The 24,715-nt window shown below is 36.9% G+C and overlaps 1 protein-coding gene across 2 annotated transcripts in view; it reads left to right on the top strand.

The window, feature by feature from the left end:
* si:dkey-49n23.1 (semaphorin-3D) overlaps positions 1 to 24,715 on the top strand; it is a 56,946-nt gene that overhangs the window by 16,907 nt on the left and 15,324 nt on the right. Inside the window, exons 2-6 of one of the 2 annotated variants that reach the window (XM_046875154.1) lie at positions 4,247 to 4,441; positions 19,573 to 19,739; positions 21,160 to 21,222; positions 21,539 to 21,658; positions 21,974 to 22,067. In XM_046875154.1, coding sequence (XP_046731110.1) covers positions 4,306 to 4,441; positions 19,573 to 19,739; positions 21,160 to 21,222; positions 21,539 to 21,658; positions 21,974 to 22,067 — 580 coding nt within the window. In that variant the 5' untranslated portion in view covers positions 4,247 to 4,305. The remainder of the gene's footprint in view (positions 1 to 4,246; positions 4,442 to 19,572; positions 19,740 to 21,159; positions 21,223 to 21,538; positions 21,659 to 21,973; positions 22,068 to 24,715) is intronic. The other variant, XM_046875153.1, reaches the window with a different exon arrangement.

Raw genomic sequence — 24,715 nt, 5'->3', positions numbered from 1 at the left:
TCGCACATGGTACTTTATCTTAATCACTTTGCCAATTAATTAAATAGTGATTAGAAGCATTTGAATCACTCTTCCATGTGTTTCCTGAAACAGGAAACAGATCTGTCAGTTGTCCTGTCTAATCAGGCTACCTAGTTTGTTTAGTTGTTCTGGCTAAATGAATAGTGATCAAACTGGCCAGATCGTTAAAAGATCGTTCCATCTATGGAAACGGTTTCCCATCCAAAAGCTCGTGTTCAAGCTTCAGAATGAAAAGAACCGGTTTGAATTAGAATCTGTTTGCCTTCAGAACCCTCCTGGATACATGTCTGGTGTACATTAAGCTGCTGTCTTTGTATGAGAGGACCGGGTGCTTGTTTTTCGGCTGGTTGAGCCCAGTGTTGTGTGCTCTCAGGGTGGTAAGCCTTTCCTCAGCTCTCTAAAGATCACACATTTCTCTTCACAATATAACACATAATAAATATGTTGTGCTTCTGTCTTTTGTGGCTTTTTTTTTTTTTTACAGAAACCTGAGCTCTTTAAGCTCAAGCTTGAGAAAAGTGCCGATATGTGCGACCATGCGAGTGTGAAACTAAGGGAGGTGTTTGGGATGTTACAGAGTGGACAAATGATTAATTAATTAGCTAGACCACCGGGGCAACTGGATGCCTCTGTGTATTTGCCCACTCGCTTGTTTTGGTTGACCAGAAACGTAAATGACTGCTAAAAGAGTGTTTAATGTCAATCTTTCTTCTGCACATAATTGTGCTCGCTTTTGCAAATGTTTTAAAATGTTTCTTATTTTCTTATTTCTGTTATCTGTACACATTGATAGAATCAGCTTAATTAATGATATTGATTTGTGTAGTGCAGCAACTTCTAGGTTTTTGAAGCATCGATTTTATTGTTACAGCTACCAAATAAGAAACGTTTGTTTTGGAAAAGTCAATAGGAAGTCATTTTTCTGGTTCTTAAACTGCCAGGCAATTACAAGTAAAACATTTATAACCCAGGTGCAGAATCTGTTTTGCTCGAACGCATGAAATAGTGGTTTGTTTGGAAAATATTTTGAAAGCCAAAGTTCCAGATCCCTTATTATAGTAAAAACCAATGCAAGTGCTCAAAGATGCTATTACATCGAGATGCAGAAATGAATGTGATGCTTAACTAATTAAACGCTTAGACTTTCACTGGGAATTATAAGTGTCGGTACTGATCCTTTAAATTCTGACCCCATAAAAATAATAAAGTGCAGTTTAATATTGCAATATTCAGGCCATCTTCAGTGCATAATTTTCTGAGATAGTCTTTTTATGAGTGTTAATTTTATGAGAGGCTTTACATTTCTGAAGGGCTGGAGGTTACATAGCGAGCAATCACTGAAACATATCCAGTGTCCTGCTGTTCACCACAGTCCAATCACAGGCTCACCAAGGCCACTATGGGAAGTAAAGGCACTCATCCATTACCATGACAACACCAACACTGCGTTCAGCTTAACAGCTTCCATCATGCCCTGTCTAAGTCTTTGCATGTATGTCCCGCTTTTTTAACACAGTATTCTTTATGGGGAAGAGCTCATTGTGTGTTTGCTCGGTATAGGGTTTACATTTTAACAGGAAACGTCATAGTATTCTACCACCTGCTATTTGAACTTCTTTTAAGCCATTCTCAATAGTCAAATTCTTTTTCATGGTCACACAATCAGGCATTCATGGCTTTTGGCTTTAAGATTGATGAGATAATGCAGTGAATATTTCTTTACTTATTGCTTACTTAGTGTCTTTGTTAGCTTTTATTTCAGTATGCTGTGTTCTTTTTTTTCTTATTGCAAAGCAATATATCGAAAGAAACAATGTCAAGTGGGGAAGCCACCAAAGACCAGATTGTTTAACATACAGAATTCTTGTCACATGGAAGTGCCTGAGTATCAGCTACTTCCTCTTCCTGATGTGTGATGCTTTTCCCACACTTTTGTGTTTGTTTTCTTTCCTTGTATTGAAAAAGCTAATGACTGACTTTTGTCTGGGTCACAGGAAATAAAACATTAACATTCAGACTGCAAATTAATTTTCCATCTAGTTCCAAACACCAAAAAAAAAAAATCAGATAGTAACAAATTCCTCCTTGGCAAATGTTGGTTTGTTAATCGAAAAATGAAAAAAAAAAATTGTCACCTGATTGCACTTTATCACCACTAGATTAGTTTCAGAAATGCACTGCTTTCTTCACTGAGAAGCAAGCATATTGTAATAGTGGCGATAAGAAGTCTCCTTAGAGTCAGTAATGATGATGGAAACCATGCTTTTTTTTCCTCATAAATCAAAGTTAGTAATTCCTAATAAATCACAGTTATGAAGAACCCTAGTTTAATGGAAAATGATGAGGTGTGATTTAAATACTTTCTTTTCCACCAACTGGATTCTGTCACTATTAACACAGACATAAAAACCCCCTGAAGGACAGTTTTGCTAAATGAATTATGTTAGTACCAGATGTATCGCTTTCACCTTGCAGACCTCAAATTATATTGTCTCTGATTCAAAAGTGTGAGTTAAATTCCTGCAACAGAAAGATTAATACATTTGCAGTGATTTGGAGGAAGCCAAGAAAGTCGCTTGATTGTTTTTTTGAGTCAAGCACCTGCACCTCGGTTGGAGCTGTAAATTTCGTTTTAGGCATCGGTCCAGATCTTATGGACTCTGAATGGGCCTGAAGTGTAAATCAGACTTAACATCATCCGAACTGCTGCCATAAAGCTGTCGCCTCCTCCAAACCTTTTGATGCTCCCCAGTCATCCCATCTGCCTTTGAGATGTTTAAGTAGATGCCCTGGTCTTGTGGAAATGAAGTGGAAACTGGTGACTCAAGCTGGGCTTTTTATGCTGGAATTAAACTTAGTGTTGAATTAGATTTCATGTGGCTCAAATGTCTCAATGGTTTCTGTCTGCTGAAGATCCTGATAAAAGTTTCTGTGTTGGAGTAGCAGCTTAATTGGCATAGCCTTTTGAGATTGTGAATGAATGGGAAAATGTGCCCTATCTGTATTTTGCATACGTTTAGCTCTAAGCTCATTTTGCCTGTGTTTGAAACTCTCCACAGGGGTATTTGCTGTAGTATAAGTGGGTCTCTATGGTTCTGTCTACAATAAACCCCATGGGAAAAGGCCTAGTATGTAAAGAACGCACAAAGAAAACTAACTATTCAACAAGCCTATTTTTTTGGTTTCTCAGCCAGCTAATTAGCAGAGCAAAAAAAGTTATAATAGGTTTGAAAATATACTACACATTGGCCTACTTGAATGAGTAGAAAGTTCCATAATGTTTTGGTTGTACTATTACTACATCTATTTATTGTGTGAATGGTGCACTTATAATGTCCATTGAAGTGTTTTGAGGTTCCACATGCAATTTGTTTACATAGTGTGACCTCTGTAAGGAAATAGAATAAAGATTGCAGGGGGCTGATTAGCCATGGGAACGTTTGTCTAAACAATGCGTCAGTTTTCCCCTCGGGGTGAACCTCGTCCAGTGGAGGTCACACGCTGGCACACACGCACATCAGAATCAGGTAGCAGCTTTCTGAGTAATAATGTTTGTCGTTCAAGGCTCTGTTTCTCTTACATACCATGACCACTCTAAATCCTGAAGCACTTTCCCAAGTGCTGGCGACTTCAGGATGGCGTCAGCCCCAGAGCGTGGCACTACAAACGAGGATGTGCAGCTGGAACGGTTCCCTTTTTTTACAGAAAACAGGACAGACGTCAACATGGCTACTGTCATAGTGTAGGAATGTCATCTGGAGCCTTATTTAGCATTATTGAGGCATCCTTAAGCTGAACAGGAAAACGGCCTCTTATCCAACTTTTTTGTCTTTTAATTCAGATGATTCTCAAGGGTTTGCAACCAAGTGGAAATGTTTTATGGATTTGAATTACTGTTCAAATTTAATGGGAAAATGCGTTGCCTGTGTGTACCAAACTGGACCAATTTGGATCTGGGTAAATGTTGTCCTTGATGTGTGGCACATATATTTAGCTCATAGGAAAGTTCAGGTCTTGATTATAATTAAAACAAACTGAATGAATCCGACTGATTAGTCTATGATTATGTTGAATTCGTCCCATTACCCGTTGACAGCATCCAGTAATCATATATAGTGAAACTAATACATACACACATGCTTCTAATCATAGGTTTCCTGTACATGCTAAATTTCATCAGTAACAACATCATTTTTTTGTGTGTGTGTTTTTGTGTTTTCCACAGCAGCAAAACAGTAATGTAAAGGAGAAAACTTCCTGCATTGTTAGAAGAAGAAACTGAAGATGAGGTTTGTAGAATTCTGGAAGACGGGCCACATCTGTCCACTGCTGGCCATGCTACTTCAGTTACTTCTGCCTGGTGTTATTGCTAACAGAGTCTGGAATCAGTACATACCACGACTGCAGCTCTCAAATACAGGTTAGAAAAATAAAGCTTTAGTGTTCTAAATACATTTTGTATCCATATGTTCTATGCTACCAGGATATCTAATATTTGTAAGCTTTGCAAACAAAGAATTTAAAGAATCTTGGTTGTGGAATTTCATAAATATATTTTATAACACGTCTAACATTTGTTACGGAGTACTTTTAATTGAATTTATAGAGGGAATAGAAAATGTATTACAGGAATGTAACATTAAATTCATTATAACTTGACACTCTAGCCCTCATTATAAACGTTCCATTCCCAGTAGCAAAAAACATACAGGGTAGTTTTGACTGTAGTTTTTGATAGTACCACTGTTAATCAATAAAAGCGACACAGTGGACAAATTAAAGGCATTTTTAAGAATCCTTCTATGGATATTTGTTTCCTCAGTTGTTGTCAACTAGTCCAATCCTATCAGATCTTTTTGAGCCAAGTGTGGAAGTGTTTATGGTGCAGTAATTTGTCAGTGTTGTGGGTTTAACAAGGTGCAAGCTTTTGGAAATGGTGCGTCTGCTTAGCCCTTGGGATATAAATACAGCCAGTGGCAATAGTAAGCATGCGCAAGCTTTTCTGAAAATGACACTCATTATATCTCAGTTATATATTATATCTATAATCTCAGAATAAATCTGTAAGTAATATCCACAACTACATCTTGGCTTTATTAATTCCAAATGCTAGAATTGTTAATCATATTAAGAAAAAAAAACCATTAAAACTTTGTCCTAAGTTACCTGGGAAGTTATGTATTTGCATAAGTGAATGGGTTTATCATCACAAGGGTTGTATAGCATATTGTTCAAAAGCAACAGAACAGAAAACTTTTTTTTTTCAAGTCATAAGTCATTTTTTTCCACGGTGTTATAACTACGACACTTTTACAGTATCCAAAAAAAACAACAGTTCCAGAGATAAGGCTTGGCCCCTGGGATATTTGACTTGGCATCCCACAGGGTGTCTGTGTGATCATTCTCTCCACAAAGCGCTCATCTCCAGAGCTCTAGCCTGTTATCAGCTCATCCCAGTCTGTCCACGGCACTGACCTCCAGAACTTTCTGGAACTGGCCAGCACTCGGCCGACTTCCTGACAGGAAAGAACCACACAGGGAGGCATTGTACAGTGTCTTATCCTCTTTACTGCCAATGTGCTTCCCATTATCTCTAAGCATGTTAATACTGGGTCTCAAACCTACATCATCATCTCTGAGGCGCCAGTTATTTATGACACATGAGCAACACACCTTTAAAGCTGGACAGAGAGACTCGAACACAGACGTTACTCATTAACAAGGAACGGTATCTGCATGGAGGGCAGTTGTCTCACTTTGAGAGGAAATAATAGGAGGAAAAACAAAATTTGCACACAATGCTTAGGCAAAAAGGTTAGCTGTCTAAGTTTCCTGTTTTAGTGGGCTTTTGATATGATGTGTAATATTTTCTTTTATTTCTTTTGGTAAATCCTAATGATAATATTTCAATGTTAGGCTGGAACCTTGGCTCCAAGAGCTTTCGGAAAATAATACATTAGTTACCCTGAATAACTTCTGCACTTTCCTGAAGAAAACATCAGTTACTATCAAGTCTACGGTTAACATGAAACGATTGGATCTGATGATTTTCTTGTGATTGAACAGATTTTGATGGCCCACTTGTAAATCAAGATTAATTGTTATAAACAAAGACTTGCTGACAGATTGACATAAAATAGATGTTCAGGTGACGGCATTATATATCTGGTTCTCAACAGCATAATTCTCACAGCTATTTTTCCCCTGACAGAGGACGAGGACAGCTAAGTGGATTACAACCAAAGTAAATGGGCCTCACGTTTGTGAATGACATCATGTCTCTGTTTCTTCCTAGCCCGAGTGAGGATCATAATCGCAATTAGCAATTTTGGCAGCTGCACTTCTTCGAGTCTTTTGGTTACTCAAGATTTAAGCGATTAATTTCCCCCAAGGTGAAGAGTTGCAGCAAGTCATAAAAGGTTCCAATGGTGGATTTTTGTCTCTGACAGTAAAATATTCATGTTCACTTCTATCCATTTCCTAATGTCATTTTTGATTAAGGTAGTAGAATATCAAAGGTTGAGTCCACCTTTAAACATTGCATTTATGTCTGTTCTTGGAATGTGAACCCTTTCAGATAGTAAGGCTGTTGGTGCCATGTGGTGTCATGGCGACGGCCTCTGACTGTGTGACATCTGTGTACATGTCGGATGGCTTTACTCTCAAAGCTTTGACCTAATGAAGCTGTCAAGCCAGGGACACAGAACAGGGCACACAGCCTTGCTTAAGAATGCTTTTAATTAGGGGATGCATATGTGGGGAAACAGTGGACCACTCTGGCATGAGAGTCTGAGTGTATCATCTACACCACCGCAAGTAGATAAATGATTAAGGAAAGGAAGCTGCCTTTATCCAGAAGCCCAGAGCTGCAGTTAACCACACTTTGTTTTTATCCTCAAAGATGCTAGATAACCTAATCTACTCTTAAACATGATCTAAATTTACTTAACTTCCACTAAAGTAATACAGCCATATCCTTCTGATAAATCTTCATTTATGTGTAAAGAGATCTGGATCATTTAATCTTAGGCTAGATCACTGGTAAGTAAAATAGATCAAAGCCTTTTGGATTTCTAGAGATATTCACTTGAAATGTAAGTGGTTGTGTATCACTAGGCGAAGCAGCATGTGGTCTAGTTTCTTTTGAAAAGGGAACAGGATCTGGAGTGCCTCACTTGCCTGAAGTATCTCTCACATTGCAGTTGAGTATGTCTGTGTTCGTGTGTGTGTTGCCACACACTCTCTGCAGCAATGTATAGCATAGTCTCTCAGGGACTTGATGTGTTACAGAACATTGTGATACGTATTGCAGCAAAAGCACAAAGTGCCAAAGGTGTTCTCCTCATTGCAGTGTGTCTGTGCAGCTCCACTACCCCCGACACCCCAGGGAGTCCAGGACTAATCCTGCACACCCCAACCTTAATATTTCTGTAACTAATTTACTACTAAGTGTTTGTTTTGAGACATAGAATATAGCTATGGCAAGCTTTACACTCATGGTAATGTGATAAAAACCAGAATGCCTCTTGAAACCCTAAAAGTAACAACACTTACATGTTTTCATCTAACTGGATGGTTAGTGACCTTAGCTGATTGCTTAATGAAGAAGTGCAGTGGACTACATGAGGCCAAAAAAATGTGAGGCCAATGAGAAAACTTTACACAAGTAAAAAGACTTTACACAAGTAAAAAAGGAGGGCATTACGAGATCTGCCTGGCTTAGAATAAGAATTCAAGAGGCATGTGGAATCTAATACATGTAGATGTTTGTAGATGCATATAATTCCATCATGAACGGGGTATTGACCATAACAAGCTTCAGCAGGCTGCTCAAGAATAATATTTAACTTATAGAAATTACTCACTGACTACACTGAAACTACTAACCACAAAGAGACTGGTTGTGCCAGACTGAGGGATAAAATCATCCAAAATAGCTAAAACTAAATCAAAACCAAATCTCACAATTTTGCTACATTTTTGAGAAGTTAATAAAAAGATTTAAAAAAATCATTCAAATGAACCGTTTTCTCAACTGTAATTATATTATTCATGATCATTGAACATAGTTACAATATTTACGTAGGAAGCTAAATGTTTAAAAACAGTTATATCATTTTGGCAAGGGCAGCAGGTGTGTTCAGTCAGCTGTTTATAGGGATTTAGGTGAAGGGGAGTGAATAGTGTAACGTGTAAAAGAAATGACACATGTACTCGCTTGCACATCCTCCCAACACACATCCATGCACACACACAAATTAATGAGCATGTGAGCAGCTGTTTTATATGAAGGGATGCATCATGTAAAAGAGCAGCTTGATCTTATAAATACTTTAGAAAGAAATTAGAGTGACCATCTAAGCTTTTACATCAATTAAACAATGAATCTTGGCCTTATCTTTCTCCTGAAATCCCTACTTTTCCCCTAGTTCTTACAATTAAGTGAGATTAATGTGCTTTTTACTGGTCTTCTAAAATAACAAAAGCATTTACCACTTAGATCCTGTACTCAGACAGTACAACAACTCAGAAAAAGTTATTTGAATTTATCAGTTGCATGTAAGCTAATTTATTCCCACAATGCATTTGATTTTTAGTCATTTATCTAGTTATTCATCGATATAGCTTCTATTTAGGGTAGAACCTTGGTTTGTTTATTTTTTGCAAGATTATTGTGAAAACCATTAATTAAGAAAGGACACTGGCATGTAATATAGCCCAGTGTGAGCCAGTGTAACTTTTATGAACACCCAGAGCAAATATCAGTTCACTCAGGAAGCATGTACCTATTTTTTAAGCATGCATACAGTCACTTTATCATAAACCTCATAAAACAACTGTTAGAATATCATCAATTTTTAGACTTAAACTTGGCAAAAGGTTTAAAGGTTACATTTGACTTTTAAAAAGTACTGATACTGGTTCTTTATACTGATAATAAACCTCTCCTGATTCAAATATCACAAATAGTATATTTATATGTATTTCTTAGTGTTTAAAGCATACTGATTTTTAATCTATATATTAGACTTGTGAGTGAATTGGTCTTTTATTATAACAATAAGACATTCGTATTAATATAATATGCCACAGTCAGAGCTTTTCAGTTATATAAAAAAATCAACTCATTTTGACCAGCACAAAATAATAAACAGTAGGTAGGCAAAAGTAGAAGAAATGATATGGACTTTGCACCAGTGCAAAGAAGGTATACAGGAGGGTACGATTCTTATAAGGTACCAAGCAGACAATATTTAAGCCACCTAAGTAAAAATGTGTTGGTTTTATATTGTTTTATAAAGTATATGTCCTTTATACATTTATCATACAACTAACAGGTGATATCAGTTAAATGCTTACAGCAATCTTATTGCAAGCATAGTCACATGGAAAGAATAACAAACTAAAGCTTTAAGCTTTTGTGACATGGCATAGTTGCTGTGCAAACCTTGTATTTGTTGCTTATGGTAAGACATTAAGTGATATAATATTGGAAAGAGGAAAAGGTTCCATGGCACGGATTCAGTATAAGCAATGGTAGATTAGGGCTGGGAATTTGTAGCCTTAGCTATGACAGAAACACTTAGACATAATTTCCTTATACCATAACGTGTTCATTTTTTTTGCTTTTCTTACTCTCCTTTACTGACCTTCTTCTGTCCCCTGTTTCAACCGGGCTTTGTTTCAAAACTTCATAAGCATCTTTACTTATAAAACCCAAATACTCTTTCCCACCCTCACTTCTTTTCATTCCTTTAAATACTCAATAAATGTCAATAAGGACAGAATGTTCTTTTACAATAATGAGTTCTTTATATAGTTTCACTTTGAAAATTTATTAGTTGTACTTTTTTTCAACTATTTGAGATTCCCTTAATGTGATGCTCTTCTTATACTCCGGTTTGATGAAGCAGAGCTCGGTCATGTCGTCATTCTTTGCTATTGAGAACACCAAGTGCAAAGTGGAGGAAAAGAGGGGGTGGGGGTTTCTTTAGTTCTTGTCATTCTGCCTCATTTTTCCGTTTCCCCCTCATTAGGCTAATGAGGCTGACCCTCAACACCTCCTGCAGAGTGGTGCCTTGTGAGTAATTATGGTCACTGGTTGCCACTGACCCAAGCAAAAATTCGAAATCTCAGTGGAGTCTCCCAATATCCGGCAACTTCAAAATGGATATCTGGATATTGCAAGTTTGAGAGGGGAAGATGAAAAAGGTGCAAAATTGAAGTTAACATGCCTTCTGCCCTTTTAGAATGGCCTCAGTCTACCAAATGAGAAAATAGCCATAATTCTTGAACTCATTTATACATTGTTGAAGTTGAGCTACAATGAACAATGGAGCTTCTTTGATGAATATACATCCTGCAAAATAAAAGGAAATTTCTCCTCTGATCCAGATTTAGTTCCTGTCACTAAAAACGACCTTTTTTTAATATAAAAGTGGGAAAGAGTTTTTTCTAAATCCAAAGATTTTAGAAAGTCAAACAAAAAACAGAATTTTCCATAAAATTAGGACTGATTTATTGTGTGCCTTTGCTTCACCTTATTTATGTTTATGAGCCCAGTCATTTTCGCTGGGGAATACATTAAGCTTTCATATCATCAATACACAGATTCCCCCCCAGACCTATTAAATGCTGAAAGAAATCTGAGGAGAGCCATATTTTTTTGCCCCCATGCTCTCCCTCCATTTAACCTTCATGGAGAAACATCAGGAAATTGTCTCAGAAGTTACATCCTGGTGCCCATAACCACTGAAAGGTAGACTACTTGAAACACAGGAAAAAACTAAGTTTTTTATAATCTGCATGAACACAGATGCAAATCTTAATAACTGTCTTTTTTGTAGAATTTTACAGATCAGTGGCTCATTTCATCAAGGCGATATTGAATTTAACAACAAACAGTGTTTGTGTACATTTGTTTCTGTTGTGAAATCTTAATAAATGACGTGCTGATGGATTGCACCAATCCATTGAGCTGAGTCTAAAACTAGGGTTAGGGTCTCCATCATGCCCCCCATATCTCTTGTATGCATCCCTTTCTTTTTCTTTTTGCTATACTATGTGCAGTAAGGCATGGCAACTGTAACATTAATAAGGTATTCTCAAGCCTCCACAGCTAGTGGAAAACTTGTTGCTGCTGTTTATACAGCAAATCCACAACTGTAAACACATTGAAAATGTAAAAAATGCCACACAACTTTTTTTGACCTAACACTCAAATTATGAATTTAAAAACATTGCTATATTGTGCAATCATATGTCTCCTAGTGCATTTCCATTCAATAATGTTTTGAATACAAAAGAAGCAATGAATTGAAAATTGTAGCCACTTGTATCAAGAAATCTGAAACAATGAAAACATTGTACCAGAGACATTTTTGAACCATTAGTACAAACCTTTAATGCTAACCATAATTTAGGCATGTCTAGTCTAATTGTAATATTTTTTTTGCAGAGTTCCTGGGGTGATTTTGTCAGGCAAGTTTCATTCAAAATACAGATGTCAGATTTTGGCACATAGAAGACAGTTTTACTGATATTTTTTAATGATTTAGGAAGTGAAATGGTTCACTTTTTCACTTTTTTTTAACTTTACGTGGTTGCATGCACTCAGTAACAAGATGGGCAACTGCACCCAGTAACAAGATGACGTAATGTGTTTGAAGCAAAATACTCCACCTTTGTAGAACGGCTGAAGTACAAAAGTGAATATGCTTGCAATTTCCTTTTCTATATACAAATTACACATTTGCATGAGTTTCTATGAATGACTGGGTACAAATTAACCTTAAAGTAGCTATTAGCCAACTTCAGATACACAATAACTTGTTTCAGTAATTGGCATAAAACAAAAAAAAAACAAACTAAACATGAGACTGATTTATTACAGACACCAAACAGAGTGAAACTCATGAACCCTATTTTTTTTTAATCTACATTTTAATGTCAAATGAGGTAAAATATGACCCCTCTTAATGACAGATTGATGTCAGTTTTTGTAGATATGCATCCTTGGCCATTGCAGATGTTAGACATCTTGGCTGAGAGCCTGAACTCCATGCTGACTCTTATACTGTCCAATGCTTTGCTTACACAATGTCAGGGTGCAGATGCAGTTTGCAAGGAGATATTTTCCCGATGCGCTCTTTCCCTTCTTCACTAGCAGCTGGGATATTTGCCTTTCCTTCGTGCTTCCGAACTTTTGGCATCCATGTGTTTTTTCTGCCACTCGAGCTTTACGGTCAATCAAATAGCCTAAGTGCAAAGAAGCGGAGATGGAAATTCAGATATAATTCTGCACATGCTTGTTTCTCATCAGGTTGATGAGATACATATGATGTTAGTGACCTTTTCTAACGCCACTTCCAATAAAGGTTGATTAAAACCACCTTTTTTTTTGCCCTTATTGGGTTGTCACACCCACAAAGTATTCATTGATTTCCCAGTCACATTTCTAAAATGGTCACGTTGCTTATCACTGCTTTGTCTGTACATTTTGATATCAATCTGTCTGCGAGTTTGCGGCAGGTGTTGGGAACAGGACCAGGTCATTTCTGCTTTAGATTGCAAACAACTTCTAACAAATGTTTGTAAATGGTTTATGTTTCACCAGAGCTCCTATGCGCAATCACTTAATCTTGTGAACTCAAGAGAACCTCTCTACATGCCTACAGGGGAAGAAAAGAGAAAGCCAAACCTGAAATAACTGTAGATATAATGGGTTTGGAATTTGGAATATTTCCAATAATACTGTTAAAGATTTTGGAGAGGTAAAAGCTCAGGGTGAATAGTGTTTCTAGGTGGCCTAATCAATGTCAAGACTTAATCCTGGGTATAACTCTATAAAGAGAATGGTATTCAGCCCCTTCTTGAGCTGTTAAAGCTTGGGTTATTAAGCTTAGAGATCAAGACAGTCATTCCCATGGGCATTGACCTATCAAAATGAAGTGTTAGCAGAAAATGACATGAAACCTGATCTTAGAAGATGATACTAGTATTTTGAAACTTCAAGTTCCAACTGGCCTTAATTCTAATAGTTGGAATTCTGTTGAACCTGGAGTTCTTATGATTATTAATGAAGTTCTTAATAAACAAGTTAAACATGCATAAAGAGGATTTAATGAAATCATACACACTGGTGTTCAGACCTGCACTGTATCTAAAGACTTTAGAAGAGTTCTCTATTTAGAAGAGTAGCATTGCATTAGAGCATTAGCATATAGTTATGCACATCCATAAATAACATAAATGCTGGCAAGCAGTTAAGTCACTTAATCTAATACTGATTTGACCCATACAGCATAATATAAATAAAGCAAAGGTAGACATTGTTATATTGGTGAAATTGTGGGCATTGCGATTAGTATCATCATCTTCTAAGTTCAGGTTTCATGTTACTTTCTGCTAACACTTCATTTTGATAGGTCAATGCCCATGGGAATGACTGTCTTGATCTCTAAGCTGAATAACTCAAGCTTTAAAAGTTCAAGAAGGGGTTTTGAATACCATTCTCTTTGTATGTACTGTATATACAGAGTATACAGTAGGTTTACTGGTCAGCGCTATCTTGGGTTATGTGTTTTGTCTTGTGTTGTCTGTCTGCACTGTTTGTCTGTACTGTTTTTCGTCTGCACTGTTTGCACTAGGTTGCACTCGATGCACTTTCTGTAGCTTTGTGTTGTGTTGTAACCCTATGTTGTTCAGTGTAGCACCAGGGTTCTGGAGGAATGTTGTCCCGTTTTTACTGTGTACTGTGTACCACTGTGTATAGTAGAAATGACAATAAAAGCCTCTTGACTTGACTTGACTTAATTAAATTTTTAAACTAACAGTAGCTAGTAGTTTTTTAAACTTTATTCAGTTATCATTCTGACAATTTACTTTTGAACAGTTGAATATTTCCAAAGAACAGCTGGAGGCCAACACTGTGCAGCAAAAAAAAGCTATATACTTCAAAGATATACTTTATTAGTTGATTCTATTCTTAAACACCCAGTAAACCTATAGCACTTTGAAACAATTTCTGGGGTTGGTATGCCTTATCCCAGATGGTTTGTTGACCATCTGCATCACATCTTCTTGATTAGTGCTGTATTATACAGCAGATTGTGGCAGCAAACTGGAACAATATGAGAGCTGCTCAGCCTGACCCCACCATGAGTAGACTCTGGAGGAAAAACACGGTTAGTGTTATAAACATGTTAACACGTCACATCGATCATCAGCAAATTGTCTTAAATAGAAATGGTCGGCTCTGTCAGTTTCTCAGTGCCTTCTTTTTCTCATCTAATACTTTTAAGTGGCTCAATCACAGTTTTCATTTCTGCAGTTTTGTTTGTCCCTCATAAAACTGGAAAGTAAATATCAGCTTGCTTGAAGCGGATTCTTTAAATCTGGGCCAAATGAAACCAATCCATTTTTTTTCCCCTTTTACAAACTGATGACCTCAACCACCTGGTTCCAACTTATTTCTTTTGACTGGATTTGTTGGTGAAATACTGCCTTTAAGGTCAAAATGCACAAATTAGGAAACGTCCACACCTTCTTTTTAATGTGATGAGAAAATCCAGCTTTGTATAAGACATTTGCATGAGGGGTTGGCACCCTAAAATTCACCTTTGGTCATCTCCAGTTTGATCACATGTTTGTTGATAACATGAATTTCAATAATATGATTCATGTGGCTATGTGGAAGCAGATGTGTTTGCACAGTGGGAACAAGGAAATCTCCAGTGTTTATAGAACAGATTTGGTAATGGGAAAATGAGATCCAAGTGAGAGTTCATCAGTGATATGGAAAATATTAAAATATTGGATTTTTTCTTACATTTGATGACCTGTGGAATGTACACAGAATTTGAGGAATGCTAATAATGGCCTCAGTGGATGTGTTTTTTCCTGTGATTTACAGCGTGACCCCATTAAGTGCATGATGTCTTAAATCTATAATAGCATACACTGTGTGACCAACATTTGTAGACACCTCACTATAACCTCTCATTTGCACTGCAGAGAATCTATATCTATATTTTGCTGTTAGAATAACTTCCATTCTTCTGGGAAATCTTCCACTAGATTTTTGGAACATACTGTAGCTGTAGGGATTTGCCCATTTAGCCACACGCGCATAAGAAGTTTGTATTAAAAGTAAGAAATCAAACAGCATATACAATGTTCATAATAAATAAGTTAACACAGTCAAAGGTTTGCAATTAATCAAATAAAATTTATGGTAAAAATAAAAAATGCCTGAAGAGTAACTGTGTTAAAGCTATACTTTATTTATTTATTTATTTATTTATTTATTTATTTATTTATTTATTTACTATTAAATCTGCAATGTGGAGTCCTGCAAAAATCACATAGTAAAACCCAGGGTCTCAAGTCAAGTCAAGTCAAGTTTATTTGTATAGCGCTTTTCACAACAGACATTGTCTCAAAGCAGCTTTACAGAAATCAACAGTCAAGGTGAATGGTGTGTATTTATCCCTGATGAGCAAGCCATGGCGACTGTGGCAAGGAAAAACTCCCTTAGATGTAATGAGGAAGAAACCTTGAGAGGAACCAGACTCAAAAGGGGAACCCATCCTCATTTGGGTGACATCAAGAGTTTGATCATAAATCTTTCAACAATACAGAACACTGGAGAGTGAGAACTAACATGAGCACTGGAGTATAAGATTATAAGTAAATGTTCTTTCAACAGTCTTTGGTATAAAATTAGGAGCTACTGAGCTCAACATTTGTGATCATCACAGATCCAGCAACTGCTTCTCCATGCCAGAGCCTTTAAACACTTCAGGAAGTCCAATGTCAAACTCCACACATGTAGTGGGATCCAATTGGCACTGGTACGTCTCTAGATGGTTCAGGATGTTTGCGAGTTTGGCATCTACTTCTTTAAAGTCCATAATCTTCATGAGGAGGGACGTGACTGGAGCTGGCCAAACCTCAGGAAGCCTCGGGATAAGGGAGAGAAAGAGAAGCAGTGGAGAGGAATTAGCATAGCTGCTCTTCATGATATTAACAGCACAAGTTGATAATGTGCATGTGATCAGATGTTCTGGAGCACAAGGTTATGATGCGATGTGTGTTATGTGTAGGCTTTGCTAAAAAGATAAGTTTTTAATCTGCACTTAAACTGGGTGAGTGTGTCTGAGCCCCGAACACTGTCAGGAAGACTATTCCAGAGTTTAGGAGCTAAATGTGAAAATGCTCTACCACCTTTAGTGGACTTTGCTATTCTAGGAACTACTAGAAGCCCAGAGTTTTGAGATCTCAGGGAGCGTGACGGATTGTAGCGTGTTAGAAGAACACAGGGTCTCTGTTGGGTTCATAGTAAACATTGAAGGTTAAAGATCTCTTAAAACCTTGATGAAGCAATGCTGTAGGCAAGGTGGAAACGAATCTCACAGGTGTTAAATACATTGCCTTTTTTTATTTACTAAAAATTTGTTGTAATATATGAATAAGTGCTATTAAGAACTATTCCTTTAAAGAGTCATTCTACTCAGTAAATAAAAGACCACACTGAAGAACAATACTGTGTTTAAATCAGTGTGTTGCTCCAAATGTGTTAAACAGTTTGGTACTGTGATGTCATGGTTATTTCTGTGCACTTTAACATTGCTGGCTACTATTTTGTGATGATTTACTAAAAAAAATAAACCTGAACTAAAATGTACTTTTATTTCCTTTTAATTTGTATTTTTTAAAGCATAGATATTTAATGGTAAAATATGTTTAAAAATGTTTAAATAGTTTTAAATTAATTACTTGAAATGGTTGATGTTGTTATACAGTTCATGTCTCCTAACATAGTACTAAAATTTCCAATTAAACAGTCTACTATATAGTTATGTGATTCCTTTAGATGTCTTGGGAATTCTGTCTCCGTATGCAGCTGGAATTTAAATGTCTGTCATGAAGCCCTTAGTTGCCCCTGAAGAGGATACTTCATCACTGGCACTCTGCACTTCTCCCTCAGCCAATTAATCTCCATCAGCAAGTAGCAAGCCGTGGAGACAAGTCGTGCTGTTTTCAAAGGCCTTGAGATGTGAAGAGCGGTCTTATTTCCAACAAGTGAAAGGGGAAAAAAAACAGTCTAGGGATAAAGTAGACTGCTGAATTAGACTTTTATTAGGAATGGAATTAATCAAAGTGACAATCACTGTCTCAGTGGAAAGAATAATGTTGAAAAGAAAATGATGTATGAAACATTTCTTAAGCTTAAGATTTTTTTATTGTTTAATCTGTTAAGTTAACTTTGCCAGTTTAAACTGACAAAAACTGTAGTTTGTCAAAGTGTGAGACAGCAAAGATTGAAGAAATAACGTTAGACATTAGAAAAAGTATATGGCAAATTTATTAGCTAGACCACCAGGTTAGTGGAAGCCTAAGTGTGTCTGCCCAACCCCCTATTCGTACCTGCTCAGAAACTTAACTCACTATGTTAAAATTTAGTTGTTAACATAATGTAATGTGATGTAATATTATGGACAGCTAGGTAGCTAGTAAGTGCCTTAAAAGAGACAAATGGCAATTAGCCGGAATATGAATTTACATTTAAGTACAGTTTCCCTGCACTTGTAATTTGTAGCACTGATGTTCCATCAAATATACTTTTACATGCACATTTGACACAATTTGTATTGTTCAATGTAAACTACTAACACCTGCAGAATTTGTTACCAAATCACACTGAGATATGCTTAAAGCATTCAGAAAAAAAAACACCATGTCAGTGTGTAAGCACAGACATCTCCCACTGTGCTCTCCGGCTGTCTGTTGGACATGGTGCACATGTCAGCCGATGGTGTGCAGGGTTAATTGGCACTGATTGGCCAGGGTCATTTTCTGCCTTGTTAAACTTCATCTCCCTGTGGGGAGAGAGGACACAGCGAGCCATGCTTAAGCTATAAGGCAGAGTGTGCATGTGTGTGTTCTGTTTGCATAACCTGCACCAGTCTGAATAACAGCTTCCACAGTTCCCAGCTGGGACAACACGCACATTTTTCCACATGGGGATCGGAAGGCCTAATTTGTGAAAGTGGTCCTAAAAGGTAGCGTTAGGACATATGATTGACATATTTATTTTAGGTGCCTTTCAAATTAATGATACCCTTTCATTGACCCTAAGAGTCAGACATTTGATTGACAAGGAACCAAAATGCACCAATGATCTGCATTGTTTCTGTAAACTTATATCTGTGCACTAAAAAATACATAACTTAAGTGTAAATACTGTGAGCCAACAATTTGAAAAATATTTATTCAAAGTAATTAGGTTTTCAATACAAGGTTGCGTTGAATAGACATTTGTTTACATGTTTAGATTCTAGTGCAAAATAGTTACAGGCAGTCTTTGACTTACGACCTATGCAACTTATGACCATTCGACTTTACGACCACAATCGCTAGCCGAGGCGTACGACAGTAAGAAACAAAATGGTGTAGAGATGATACAAATGGCATAAAATGAACAAAGAAAATGATATATACAGTATAACAATAATGAAAGAAAATTGTGATAAAATACTACTTAAAGATTTTTATAACATCATTTCACAGTACTGTACATATAGCCTACTCTACTTAAGACCAAATCGTGGGCGTAGATCGACGACTACCTGTATTATATTTTACCAAGAATGTAAAAGTCTCCACTGTGCTTGCTGAGCTAAATGTTTTGGTTGCTAGAGCATTATGATTAACTTAACTGTGCTAAAGAGTGACAACTAATTTAATTTCGCTCCCAAAAATGACAAGTAAATTATATGTAATAATGCAGACTGTGTAAAATAAGTGAGTACTGAAAACCCCACTATGCTATACTTTGTGCAGATTTTTCCACATAACTTTGTAATCCTGATTCTGAAAACATTGTCCAGTTTATTGTGGATGCTAATTATTTTGTCAAGTAGAATATTTTCTATCAATGGCCAAACTCTATCTTTGGTTTGTGTGTAATGCAGATTTGCTTTGTACCACAGAAATATATGATCCATGGAGCATGTTACATTAAAACAAACATATTAAAGAAAATATTATGTTTTGTGAAAGTCAGCAGGGAGTAGTAGGCTTTTTCATTCTTTGGTTGTTGGCAGAGTAAGGAAAAAAGCTGGTGACTGCTACATCAGCAGCTTCCTGAACTTGTCTGCTTACACATGAAATACTGATACCCTGGACACACAATCTGCTTGAGTAGCCAGTGATTTGTCCACCACCCTTATCTCTGTAGAGTTTTTCTAACAAAGCTCCACAAGATCAAATGAACTTTATTTTCTATTTCTTTTGTCATTTTGAGCTTTGTATAAAATATTGAACATGGGATGCATGTAAACTAAGCAAACAGAGCTTAGTAACACACATATAAATGATACCAGAAATTCTAGTTAACTTGACAGAACTATGATTTTGGTTTTTAATAACAACCTTAAGGCATTACTGGGAAATAAAAAAAAAATAGTGGTAACCATTGTGCACATATGTATTGTTAAATGAAGTTGTTCACTTTTCATACAGTTTTCTTCTCATTTAATTCCTCAGAGCTACGGTCAAAGAACAGCTTAGCCATGTTCTGGGACAATGGTGCAGAGGTTCATGGGTATTATGAGGTTATGCTGTTGGATGAGGATCGTGGTTGGCTGCTGGTTGGAGGAAGAGACCATGTCTACATGCTCGACTCTGAGAATCTGAACCAGACTATAGACAAGGTTACTCTCTTCACACTCTTCACCTATCACCTCCATTTCACGTCAACACCTTCCAATACATTATATTTACATCATCATGGCACATACTTCATTACACATGTACTGAGAAGGTGAAAGAAATGGTTAGAGTTGCTTGAGAAAGAACAGCATTCCATTATGAACTGCAGTATCAACAGGACTGCACACTTCACATATTCCATACTCAGTACCACTATGCGCTTGGCATGTTTATTTGTTTTCTCACTTAATGGTGCCAAAATTTTCCCAATTTGTCATGAAAGTTATGATGCCTCTTGAGGTTGAAATGGCTTTCATGCTTGTAAGAAAACTAAGTTAACATTTTGCTTGACTGATAGAGTGGTATGAAGGTACAAACTGCAATAGTGAGTACCATGTGTGACCTTCTGGTACCATGTACAATTTACAGTCTTCAAACTGGCAGCAGCTCTTCGGGTCACTACCTGGTAACAATTTGCTGCACAAAAATTGCATAATTTGTAAGGTATGTGTCACACCTAGACCTACTGCAGAATGCAGGAATCAATATGGTATTCATTATTTACTTCAGTTGTATACAATTAGTTTGTATTATTTGCAGTTTTACTGCTTAGTCACACTTTGTTTAATTGCCTTCTTTAGTTTTACATCAGAGATACATAACTATTATGATATCTCACCCAAATCTTCATCTCACACCATTGTGCTGTGCCGTTGCATTAATATAAAATACATGATATAGAAAAATATGGTGACGTGTATTTGCAAACATAAATTATATTGGCATTTGTATAAACAGATTTTTAGCACAATTACAAAAGCAAAGACGTAAAAGATCAGCAAAAAAAACCTTTTAGGAAATCTGGTGCCTTCAAGTTAGTTTTTAATATGGACCTATTGGCCTGCATAATTTTCCCTACTGAGACCCACAGGAAACAATTGGTCAATGAATTATTAAGCCCTCAATTAGTTTACCAGGTGCGTTGAGGGTAGGGAAGTCATAACCCAACCTTCTTGGTTAATTGACAACATTTATGGTAATGGGTAAATTGGATTTTTATTGGTATGTATTTACTAAAGTTATCAGTGAGTTATTCCATTAGGAAGGGATTCATTTTAACTGACATCAGTGACTGCTAAATTCTTTTCAGAGTCATCCAGTTAGCAAAACTAGTAATTTTTCTGGATATATATATATATATATATATATATATATATATAGCGAGAGACAGAGAGAGAGAGAGAGAGAGAAAAAAGGGACATGGGGAAAATACACAGCAAATTATTGTATAACAAATACAAGATATGTTTTCTATATTTTGTTGTACAATATTTTGCTCCCATGCATTGCTCTGTACATACTGTGTGTTTTTCTTTTTTTAAAAAGCCTTGGGGAAAAAGTTTCTGTCCTATCCATTTTTAGATTCACTGGCCAGCTGGACGAGAACATACCGAACGCTGCAAACATGCAGGGAAGAATCTGTTGGTAAGTAAACCTCAAAAGGTTAAAAAAGTTCAACATACTCCTAAAAACATCTTAGATTTTTAGTGCCATCTTCTCCAATTCTCAGATACACACAAATAGTCATAAAGTATTTATTAGTCTGTGACAGGATATTGCTAATTAAAAATCATGTAAGGAGGTAAGTTCACTGTCCTTGCCTTTGACCTGTATCTTGTGCAACATCAACAACATCAAAGAGAGTATTATGCAGTGATATGAAGCTGTCAGCATTGCTTTTCACCCACTTAATTATGTAATTGCTCAATCTTTAAACTGAGATACTGTTTTATATCCCCAGACTGACTGTGCCAATTTTGTGAGGCTCCTCCAACCATTCAACAAAACTCATGTGTTTGCATGTGGAACAGGAGCATACCACCCTAAGTGTACATACATTGATCTGGGCCACAATGTTGAGGTGAGAAAGTCACCCTGCACAAGGTACAATGTGACATTTTCCAGCTCTCTCTTTATCTTGCTTTTTTATGTTTACTGACAGCATTGTATCATTTTGCCTTTCATTGTGTACGACAGACCCACAGGTGGCATGAATCAGCCTGCCAAACATTTAAGGGCTAAATTTAAGCATACCGCTTTTTAATATGAACACTAACAGGAAAGAATAACACCCTCAGTCACCTGCTGAGAACTATTGACCAAAACTCTCAGCTAACAATGAAGACAATATATAAAAAAGGGTTAAGAGGGTGACATGGTTGTCTTTGTCGCCTAGGAACCTGCACTTAGACTACTGAGCAGTTCTGTCGAGTCCGGGAGAGGAAAATGTCCCTTTAGTCCGCATGAGCCATTCACTGCTCGACTCACTGGTAAGCAAATGTTTTGTGATTGAATTATTTGATTTTTTTTTATCATTATTTTTTTAACCAGGCTTGTAGTTTTCTATCAGTTTTATGAAAACAGAAAAAGCACACCAAAACCTTCTAAAATAGAACATAAACATAAAAGCATGTAAAAGTATTGCATTCATTTAACTAAATACACTTACTGTCCACGTTATTACCTGTACACTTTTAAAATAATATAATTATTTGGTCAGCCAGACATTTTACAGGAGCACAATGCATAAGAATCATGCAGATACAGGGCACTGGTATACAAAAACTGGACATGTGGGGAAAATATGGGATAAAACATCCTCTGGTCTCAAATGCAAAACTGTGTAGTTTTATCGAAAAGTGGAACCTTGTGGACTTCTGCTGCTGGAGCCCATCAGAATAATGGTTTAATGTGTTTAAAATAGTGTGAGATGTTTTTGTAAAGATTGGGTTTTTGAGTGACCGTGGCCTTCCTGTAAGCTTTTTTGTATAAACTCTAGAGATTGTCACAAATGAAAAATTCAATGACAATCCCATTACAGTAGTAGTGTTAATAGTTACTAAAATAATCACACAAGCACCAACAGTCATGCCATGGCCAAAGTCACTGAGATCATGTTTTTTCCCCATTCTGATGTTTAATGTGAACATTAAGGGAAACAGTGCATCTGGAAAGTATTCACAGTGCTTCACGTTTTCCACATTTTATGTTACAGCCTTATTCCAAAATGATTTAATTCATTATTTTCCTACAAATTCTACAAACAATACCCCATAATGACAATGTAAAAGTAGTATCACAAAGTGAAGTGAAAAAATAAAAAATAAAATAAAAAAATTAAAATCACATGTGCCTTTGCTCAATACTTTAATGAAGCACCTTTGGCACCAATTGCAGCATCAAGTCTTTTTGAGTTTGATGCTACAAGCTTGGCACACCTATTTTTGGACAGTGTTACCTATTCTTTTTTGCAGAACATTTCAAGCTCCATCAGGTTGGATGGGGAGCATTGGTACACAGCCATTTTCAGATCTGTCCAGAGATGTTCAAATCTAGGCTCTGGCTGGGCTACTCAAAGACATTCACAGAGCTGTCCCATAGCCACTCCTTTGTTATCTTGGCTGTGTGCTTAGGGTCGTTGTCCCATTCTGAGGTCCAGAGCACTCTGGAGCAGGTTTTCATCAAGGATGTTTCTGTACATTGCTGCATTCTTCTTTCCCTCGATCCTGACTAGTCTCCCAGTTCCTGCCACTAAAAACAACCCACCAGCATGATGCTGCCACCACCATGCTGCACTGTAGGGATGGTATTTTACCAGACATGACACTTGGCATTCAGGCCAAAGAGTTCAATCTTTGCTTCTCATGGTCTGAAAGTCAGGTGCCTTTTTGGCAAACTCCTGGCAGGCTGTCATGTGGCTATTTCTGAGAAGTGACTTCTGTCTGGCCACTCTACTATACAGGCCTGATTAGTGGAGTGCTGCAGAGATGATTGTTATTCTGGAAGATTCTCCTCTTTCCACAGAGAAACACTGCAGCTCTTTTAGAGTGACGATCGGGTTCTTGGTCACCGCCTTGACTAAGGCCCTTTTTCCCTGATCACTCAGTTTGGCCTGGTGACCCGCTTTTTGGAAAGAGTCCTGGTGGTTCCAAACTTATTCCATTTATGGATAATGAAGGCCACTGTGCTCATTGAGACCTTCAATGCTGCAGAGATTTTTCTGTACCCTTCCCCAGATCTGTGCCTCAATACAATCCTGTCTCGGCGGTTCCTTAGACTTCATGGCTTGGTTTGTGCTTCGACATGCACTGTTAACTGTGGGACCTTATATAGACAGGTGTGTACCTTTCCAAATCATGTCCAATCAACTGAATTTACAACAGGTGGGCTCCAATCAAGTTGGAGGAACATCTCAAGATGGTCAGTGGAAACAGGATACACCTGAGCTTTATTTTGAGTGCCATGGCAAAGGATGTGAAAACTTGTGATTTTATTTTGTTTTTTATTTTTAATCATTTGTGAAGATTTCAAACAAACTTATTTCATGTTGTCATTATAGTGTATTATTTGTAGAATTTTGAGGAAAATAATGAATTAATTCCATTTTGGAATAAGGCATAACAAAATGTGAAAAAAGTGAAGCGCTGTGAAAACTTGCCGGATGCACTGTAGGTTGCACTGTATATACGTGATTTGCATAAAAATGTTGCAATGCAAATAACCCTTACATTTATATTAATCCTACCTACTGAATATAAAGCAGTGCAAAAAATACTACATTTATGGCACATTATTTGATAAAAAACAATTTTAAATATAAATTGACCTAAAATAAAGCATTGTAGTATCAATAAGCCCATGCATTACATCATATTTCAATATTTTTATGAACTCACATTCATCTATCTAGAGGAAGTCTACTGTCACAATAATAAGTTTCACTTAAGGAGCTATAGTATGATCTATAGTTCATGCACAGCTGTATGACTAGTGTGGGAAGCTCTCAACACTGTAAGAAATAATCAGCAGTGTCCTTGGCTTATGCTGTCATGGCCTATAATTTCATGGCTAATTGGTGGGATGAAAGCTGCTTATGTTGTTCCATGGTCAGGAAATGAAAGTAAAGCACTTGATTTAT

The sequence above is a fragment of the Silurus meridionalis genome, chromosome 19, assembly GCF_014805685.1.
Source record: "Silurus meridionalis isolate SWU-2019-XX chromosome 19, ASM1480568v1, whole genome shotgun sequence".
Taxonomy (NCBI): Eukaryota; Metazoa; Chordata; class Actinopteri; order Siluriformes; family Siluridae; genus Silurus; species Silurus meridionalis.
Note: the sequence above shows the minus strand (reverse complement) of the source record. Positions and strands in the feature narration are given on the sequence as shown.